This window comes from Ictidomys tridecemlineatus, chromosome 8 (assembly GCF_052094955.1).
Source record: "Ictidomys tridecemlineatus isolate mIctTri1 chromosome 8, mIctTri1.hap1, whole genome shotgun sequence".
NCBI lineage: Eukaryota > Metazoa > Chordata > Mammalia > Rodentia > Sciuridae > Ictidomys > Ictidomys tridecemlineatus.
The window spans coordinates 128750053-128758811 of NC_135484.1; the positions used below are offsets into that span (position 1 = coordinate 128750053).

At 40.1% G+C, this 8759-nt stretch overlaps 1 protein-coding gene across 1 annotated transcript; it reads left to right on the forward strand.

Moving 5' to 3' along the window:
* Zkscan4 (zinc finger with KRAB and SCAN domains 4) lies at window positions 1-7999 on the forward strand. Its single transcript, XM_005340141.5, has 5 exons — window positions 1-749; window positions 1898-2045; window positions 4051-4133; window positions 5262-5385; window positions 6382-7999. The coding sequence occupies exons 1-5, from the start codon at window positions 330-332 to the stop codon at window positions 7239-7241; spliced, it is 1635 nt and encodes a 544-aa protein (XP_005340198.1). The 5' UTR covers window positions 1-329; the 3' UTR covers window positions 7242-7999.
* The last annotated feature ends 760 nt before the right edge of the window (window positions 8000-8759 follow it).

An 8759-nucleotide genomic window follows, 5' to 3' on the forward strand; every position in this document is an offset into this window, starting at 1 on the left:
CCCAGGAAGTGACTTTGATTCCCCGCGAGGCTTCCTAGACCCCAGCCTCAACTTCTCTAGTGTGTCTGGACAGCGTTCACTTTCACCCCGAGGACATCCTTTGAGAATATTTATTGTGGGATTAGGGTGGGGTGTAGAGGAGTATGCTGCACAAGGCACGAACTACTGGAGAGATCTGTGCAGTTGCGCCTCAGGAAAGATCTGGGCCCCTGGTATGAGAGGAGGGAACCATTTCCAGTTTCACTGGCAAGTAGTTCCCATCTTTCATGAATTCTCCGAAGATATTCAACGGGCGCTAGAGTGCGATTCAAGCACTGCTTTTGCTCGGGATGGCTAGAGAACAGAGAGAAAAAACTGCCCTGGAAGCCCACTCTGCAGAAGAGCAGATGGGGATTCTGACTGTGAAGGTGGAGAAGGAGGAATTCGCCTCGGTTACTGAGGAGAGCGCACCCGGTAGCCTCGCCTGGGGCAAGGAATGTTCGCGCCAGCGCTTTCGCGCTTTCTGTTATCCGGAAGCCTCAGGCCCCAGAGAGGCGCTGAGCCTGCTCCGGGAGCTCTGCCGACAGTGGCTGAGGCCTGAGATGCATAGCAAGGAACAGATTCTGGAGCTGTTGGTGCTGGAGCAGTTCCTGACTAGCCTACCTGGGGACCTGCAGAACTGGGTGCGGGAGCAGCATCCAGAGAGCGGGGAGGAGGTGGTGGTACTGTTGGAGTATTTGGAGAAGCATCTGGATGAACCCACACCTCAGGTAGAAAGAAAAGGTTTAGTATCTAAGAGCTGTGGTCTGTGCCTTCCTGAAGATCGGAGCAGAGCGAGGGGTATTTCTTTAAGATCACTTTTTGTATTGTGAACCTCCTTATCGATATTCTGGACCCTTACTCAGAGTATTTAAATACATAAAGAAAAATATAAAGGATTACAAAAGAACTCAATCATATCGATACACAGTTAGCAATGTGTATGATTAAATGATTAAACGTCTAGTAAAGCTCTATATATGTGTTTTTTAAACTTAAATGTGCTAAATAATAAGACCTATTTTGATGACAAAGTCTTAGTACTGCTTATGCCGCATTGGCTTGTTTAAATGTTACATTTTTCTTAGAGACTAGTAAAAAAAAAGACCATTTTTTTCCTATACAAGTTCACAGACCACTGGGTTTGAACTTGTTAAAAAATGGATGAACTTTTACCTCCATCTTCTCATCTGTTTTACAATGTTTCCTCTTTATCTTTTTCCAGTGTTCTTGTGCAAGTTCTCTCAGAGCCATCAGTTATCAGGAAACCAAGTTTCTTTACTTGGATCGATTCCACTGAGCTCTGTAACAGTGAAAAATCATCTGGAGTCTCTTACATTCTTTATAAAGAATGTGGGAAATTCTGAGCGCACATGAGAAAGAAACTTGAAAACTAACTGATGTCTGGAAGAAAATCTACATTTAACAAGGACATACCGTGTGCCAAACTCTGTTGAGTGGTTTGGCCTACTATAATCTTATTTAATCTTATTTACTAGTCTCCTAAGCCCCATAAACTAGATACTATTATCCAGATTTTTTCAGGTAAGAAGAAATATTAGTATTCTTTGAGAATTTAGCACCAGATTCCAAACAGTTTCATAAAAGCACAATTGCATATAATGGGGGAGCACAGAATAATGGTTAAGATTATGGGCTCTTGAATTGTTCTGCCTGAGCTCCTATATTAGCATTGCTGTTTATAAATTGGGTGTCTTAGGTGAGCTACCTAAACTGGACCTCAATTTTGTAGTCACAAAGTTCTAGCTCTTAGGGTTGTCTGAATTAAGTGGATTAATATTCATAAAGGTCTTAGTGCCTAGAAAGTAGAAATAACATGTAGAAGGCATGATAGAAATGCTTGATGAATGACTTTCAGCCTCCCGGTGGTCACCAGGGGCAAGAACTGCTCTGTTGCAAGGTGGCATTGTTGACACCAGTTCAAGAATCACAAAATAACCAATTCCAACCAATGAAGGCTCTGCTCAAGCATGAATCTCCTGCATCCCAGCACCTACAAGACAGAGGTGAGTATTATTTTCTGGGCTGGGTTGTATGAATCTACTTTTGTTTTTTACTTTGTAGTGCTAGGTGCATGCTAGGCAAATACTCCACCACAGACCTACATTCCTAGCCTTGGGCTGTATGAATTCTAAAGACTTGATTCAGTTCCTTATACCCACTGACAGTTACTCTTTTTTTTTTTTGGTATTGGGGATTGAACCCAGGGGTGCTTTACCACTGAGCTACATCCCCAGTCCATTTTACTTTTTATTTTATTTTATTTTGGGAAGTACCAGGGATTGAACTCATGGGCACTCGACCACTGAACTACAAACCCAGCCCTATTTTGTATTTAATTTAGAGACAGGGTCTCACTGAATTGCTTAGTACATTGCTTTTGCTGAGGCTGGCTTTGAACTCATAATCCTCCTGCCTCAGACTCCCAAGCTGCTGGGATTACAGGTGTGAGCCACCAAGCCTAGTCCTTTTTTTTTTTTTGAGGTAGGGTCACAGTTGCTGAGGGTCTCCTTAAATTGTTGAGGCTGGCCACAAACTTATGATCTTCCTGCCTCATTGTCCTGAGTTACTGTAACTACAGGTGTGTGCCACCATGACTGACTATTGATGTTTACTTTATATGCTGATTACTGATCAACTGAAACAGGAATTTTAAACAATAGTAGAAAGTTTTCCTAACCAAACCTAGACATATTAAATAAGACTTCATTAAACTTGGCACCAGGAAAGAATTTATTTTTAAAAACTTAGTGATCTCCTTTTATTTAACATATATTTATGGAGACCTTTTTTATAATAGTCAGTGTTGTTAGCACTGGGAATAGAGTCATCAGTGAGACCAAATTTTTGCTCTGGTGGAGCTCATATTCTAGTAGGGAAGATAAAAATGAATCAATAATATAATTTAAGATATTCACAAGTGCTATGAAGAAAATAAGGTAGAATTTGTAAAGCCAACTAAATTTGTAAAGCCAGAAATGGTAGGACTGTTGCAAATTAAAGAGAATACATCTTCTAAATATAAGATTTGTAATGAAAACAGGGTGAAAATCATTTATCAGGAAGCAACTTTGTGTTCTAGGGGGTTCATTCAGGCAGGTTCCCAGAATGTACAATACTTAGACTTACCATTCAACATATAGTCTTTATTTCCCAACAGAAGTCTTGGCCTAAACCAACTCCTTTTCTGAATCTTGCAGTGTTCATTTCTTATAGGGAAAGTGAGGTTCCTCTCTACTTCTCTGTCTTCTTTATGGGATCAGCCTTATTTTTCTCAGTTTTTCAGAACCTAAGAGGAAAGTACTCTAATACACACTAAAGACAGTTTAACCAAAACAAAAAACAAAAACAAACAAAACCCCTTTTCTCTTCCCATCAAAGCTGAAGACCAAAAGGTCTAAAAATGAAAAGCTTTGTTTTGGTTTTATATTGTATTCACTTTACCATTCCTCCCAAGAATTCTGCCCATATTTTTTGTGTGTCTGCAGGAGCATACCAGAACTCCTTAGGCCTTTGCACTTTGGAAAGGAACACACTGTATAAACTTCTCAGCAACAATTTCCTAACCCAGTTTTTTTTTTTTTTTTTTTTAATTTTGGAGTACTAGGGATTGAACTTAGGGGCGCTTGACCATTGAGCCATAGCCCTAGCCCTATTTTGTATTTTTTAAAAATATATTTTAGTTGTTGACAGTCCTTTATTTATTTTTATGTGGTGCTGAGAATTGAATCCAGTGACTCACACATGCTGGGCAAGTGTGCTTCCACTGAGCCACAGCCTCACCCCCCCAATTTTGTATTTGAGACAGGATCTCACTGAGGTGCTTAGCACCTCACTTTTGCTGAGGCTGGCTTTTAACTCATGATCCTCCTACCTCAGCCTCTCGAGCCCCTGAGATTATAGACATGCACCACCCTGCCCTGTTCTAACCCAGTTTTTGATCTTAGATTCCATAAGGCAAGGAGGCTAAACACCAGGGTATATCTTATCCAGAGTTTCTTTCTTTCTTAGTTCTCCAGGTTCCTGGACTTTCTCAGGGAATCATTTGCAGAGAAGATACCCCAGTAGCTGCCAGATCCACTCCACTGTCCCAGGTGAGTTAAAAGCCCTCCCCTTTCTGATACTCCACACACTTTACTATTGGTAGGCTTCCTATTAGGTTTCTCTTTCCCCAGTTCTTCCCTACCCCATTCTAAATCCACATAGGATTTGAGTTTTCTCATCTCATCATTGGTTAATATTTGATGCCCACTTAAGAGGCTTTTCCTGTTTTCTTACAGGAAAGGGTTCTCTGTGCTTCCCTTTTCTTTGGTTAGCCCCTTTATCAGTGGGATTTTTTTTCTTCAACAACTAAATATTTCATTGTAATGGTGGTTTGTTTTGTGGGGTGTTTTGTTTTGGCAGTGAGGAGGATTAAATCAAGGGCCTTACACATACTAGGCAAGTACTCTACCACTGAACTACATTCCCAACTTTTTTTTTTTTTTTGCTTGTTTATTTATTTATTTATTTTTGTGGTGCTGGAGATTGAACCTGGGGCTTTGTGTGTGTGAGGCAAGCACTTTATGAACTGAACTATATCCCTAGCCCTATTTTTAATGTGATACTGGGGATTGATCCCAGGGTGCTCTACCACACCTGTAATCCCCAGCCCTTTTTATTTTTTGAGACAGGGTCTCATGAAGTTGCTGAAGCTGGCTCTGAACTTGTGATCCTCTTGCCTCAGCTTCCCCTAAGTAGTTGAGATTACAGAGTGTGTCACCACTCCCAGAAGGAAGATTTACTAAACCTAGATTTTCATTTCTCAGTCTTTAATGTCCTGCTTGAAGTACTCAGTGTTTGCAGAGTTTTTGTATTTTTTTCTTACCTCAGATCTAGATTTTATTGTATTTTAAAAACCATTAATGTAAATAAGCCCTTACGTGCTCCTTTACCAAAGCATACCACACATCTTTTGGAGAGTTTGGATATGGTTCTACTCCTTTTGTTTTGCCCCTTGTTTTCCAAACCTTTTCACTTTCTGGACTGTTTAGATATTTATATGGAAGTACTTACATCAAATGTAATTGTTTCTTGCCTTTGACAGTTCTTTTAAATTAAGATTTTATTGAGATAAGGTTAGGTAGGCCCTTTCTAAAGAATTATGTCTGTTCTTTGCAAGTATCCTGCTTTGGGAGTGATTATAGGCAAGAAGTACTAAGTGGGATTATTTATTGTTTTAGAGGATGCTGAAAATGGAAAATGTGGCCCTGACCTTCTCTCCTGGTTGGACACAGCTGAATTCATCTCAAATGAACCTCTACAGAGATGAAAGGCAGGAAAACTGTGGAAACCTAGTCTCCCTGGGTAAGATTAATAGTCCCTAATTTTTACTAAGGTATCTTTTTTTCTTTCATTTTGTGTATTAGAACCTACCGGATTGTTAGAATGTGTTGGAGTATGTTTGGTTTCAGAACCACCATTTCTGAACCCCTGTTGAAGGTCAGATGTATAATTAACTCCTAAACCTCTGATCCGTGCCTTCTTCTCTACCATGTCAGTATTCTGGTCAGTTTAAATGAGAAGAAGTAGATACAAACCTTGGTACAGTTGTGGCTCAAGTAGGTGCTCAGTAAATGTTGATTTCCTTTGAATTTCTAGCCCTGACAGAGGAGAAAACCTGAAGGGCCTCTTCAGGAAACAGACCATTGAGTCAAACAGTGTGAAAGTTAGTAGTAACCTCAGACACTGACTACAGACTACACTGTCTTAGAGGTGAGGGTGAAGAAGCACAGAGGGTTATCCGACTTGTCAGAGGTCACACAGCTCATTGATGGCACAGTAGGTGCTCTGACTCAGAACTCCCAGCACCAATGCCTATTCTGTTTGGGGATCCTACTGCTGCCTGAAATAAGAGCAGAAATAACAACTTGTATCATTGATCAGTGATCAATTTCTAAGTTTCTACTTTTGCTGTTTGTTACAGAATGTTTCAGAAATCCTTTTGCTTGGTCTGTTTACGATTGCCTTCTGCTCAGACCTATCGGTATCTAATCCTGGGTCTATGACTCTGCCTTACTATTCTTTCAAGCCTCCACTCCATAAATGCTCAATATAGTACTTTGTTTTTGATACTCTTCTTCCACTTCTTTTGTTTCCAGTTGTCCCCTTCTTTCAATGGCCCCATTTCCATTCTCAGGTCTCTTTCCTCTCCAGCATTCCTTTTCCTCCATTATTCCCACCCTTATTTTTGAACTTAAATTCTCATCCTTGGCAAGCATATAACTCTGTAATTCTTGCCTCATCACTTTTCATCATAGAGCTTTGCTCCTATAATTAACAGTTGTTGTCTTGTTGTTTCAGGTGGTAAAATACAGGCTACAATTCAGGATTTGCCTCCAGCAAAGGAACATCTAGAAAAGCCTGGGCAGAAATTGTACCATCTTGGTGAGGACATTGCACAAATCTCTGCAGGTGCAGAAGCTGGTGAACAGGATGAAGGTGGGTTGCAAAGAAAGCAGAAAAATGCCACAGGGAGTAGGCGACACATTTGCCATGAATGTGGAAAGAGTTTTGCTCAGAGTTCAGGCCTGACCAAGCACAGGAGAATCCATACTGGAGAGAAACCCTATGAGTGTGAAGACTGTGGGAAGACCTTCATTGGGAGCTCTGCCCTTGTCATTCATCAGAGAGTTCACACTGGTGAGAAGCCATATGAGTGTGAAGAATGTGGCAAGGTCTTCAGTCACAGTTCAAACCTTATCAAACATCAGAGAACTCACACTGGGGAGAAGCCCTATGAATGCGATGACTGTGGGAAAACCTTCAGCCAGAGCTGCAGCCTCCTTGAACATCACAAAATTCACACTGGGGAGAAGCCATACCAATGCAAGATGTGTGGCAAAGCCTTTAGGCGTAATTCACATCTTCTGAGACATCAGAGGATCCATGCTGATAAAAATCAGGAGCCTGAGCATGGAGAGGCCTGGGAAGGTCACGGTAGGATAGAAAGCCAGTGGGAAAATGTTGGAACTCCTGTGTCTTATAAATGTAATGAGTGTGAAAGAAGTTTTACTCAGAATAGAAGCCTTATTGAACATCAAAAAATCCATACTGGTGAGAAACCCTATCAGTGTGATGCATGTGGAAAAGGCTTCACCCGAACTTCATACCTTGTTCAACATCAGAGGAGCCATGTAGGGAAAAAAATTCTGTCTCACTGACTATACATGCCAAAGTTGGGGCTTATTTGTAATTCAACTGAAGCTAGCCTGGAGCACTACAGAAATTGTAGGCCAGGGCTTTATTTACCAGTGTTTCATCATGTGTTAGGAAACAATCTGAGATGAATTATCTTCCACATTCTAGAAATTGGTTGGAACCAAACTTTTTTGAGGAATGTTGTCTGGAAAAGGTAGACTTAAAGTGTTTTATTCTTACCTATTGGACTTAAATGGCCTTCCAGAATAGCTAAATGCCACAGCAGTATTTTTGTTTTCTCCTGGATGGATAATTCTTAATCTGGGGGCTGCTGCTCTTACCATTCATTTTCTAATAATGAATCCTTCATGAGTAGGTCAGGTTCATGAGGTCTTTTACCCCTCACTGTGCCTTGCATATAGGTGCTAATAAATACTGACTGGATGTACCTGTGAAATGATCTGCATAGCTCTGGAAATCTGTGTTTAGATTTCTGAGAGATTTGTAACTAATGCCATTTGTGTTTGTGTCTGATTCTCAGATTCTAGATTCTGGGTCAATACTATGTATTTGTGCCAAGTATATAGTGTTGCCAGATTTGGGGTGGGGGAATCCATATTTCTTCATGAGGATAGTACTGATGGTAAGAATGCTTTAAACAACTTCTTAATGATTAAGATATTGGGAGATGGCTTCATCCATAGAATTGTATTATTGCAATCAGGTTTGCTACTCTTTTGCATTCAGGTAAATAAAAATTAATTTATTAAGTCAGGTAAAATGATTATGAATTTTTATGTAATTCTCTAATGTTCAACATCTTCTTTGTCACCTTTTACATATCTTGGGCCTAACCAAGTTCTATGATACCCTGTATATCCTTCTCCCCCTACTTAAAGTCAACTGCACAAAGGCTTATGACAGCTAACTTCCTCCAGGTCAGAGCAATCTTGTTAAATATTTATAATTATTATTCGTGGCTTCAAAACTTCCCTGTGGGATGGGAATAGGAAAATTGGCAGGTTATATGAATAGAAACCCAACTGTAGGTAGAAGCACATTGAGAATCTTGAGCTTCTAAAGAAAAGAACTCTACAATATCCAAAGAATCAACATATGAAATCAAGACTCAAAGCTGTGAGTTAAACATGAGTAACAAGAGTTTTGTGATATCCCTTATGTTCCACCCAAATCACCTCTGTTCTTCAAAGACTGATATCATCTTCTTAGGTGCTTAAGTATATCACTAGCCTCCAGCCTTGCCAGACTATGTCATAAGTGGATTCTGCTTCTGATAACTGTCTGACCATGTTTTATTCACCCAACATCATAGTGTTCATGTCTGTTCTCAAGTGCCATTTCTGGATTCCTGCTCTGAAGTACTTCAGGCTGATTAGGTACTTTCAAAACAGAAGGGCTTTTCATTTAATAATCCTCTATTATCTTTCGTTGCCTTTATTATCCCCCATTTTAGTCCAGTTTAAACTTCTTTAGTTTCCAAATCTGTAGACTTTCTCTACTTAATCTTGTCTAGCTTTTTA

What these genes read in the sequence shown, in the direction of transcription:
- Zkscan4 (XM_005340141.5), top strand. Translation starts at nt 330, where the DNA reads ATGGCTAGAGAACAGAGAGAAAAAACTGCCCTGGAAGCCCACTCTGCA. An exon ending in TGGATGAACCCACACCTCAG is followed by an intron (nt 750 to 1,897) that starts GTAGAAAGAAAA and finishes AATGACTTTCAG; the next exon opens with CCTCCCGGTGGTCACCAGGG. An exon ending in TGGAAACCTAGTCTCCCTGG is followed by an intron (nt 5,386 to 6,381) that starts GTAAGATTAATA and finishes TTGTTGTTTCAG; the next exon opens with GTGGTAAAATACAGGCTACA.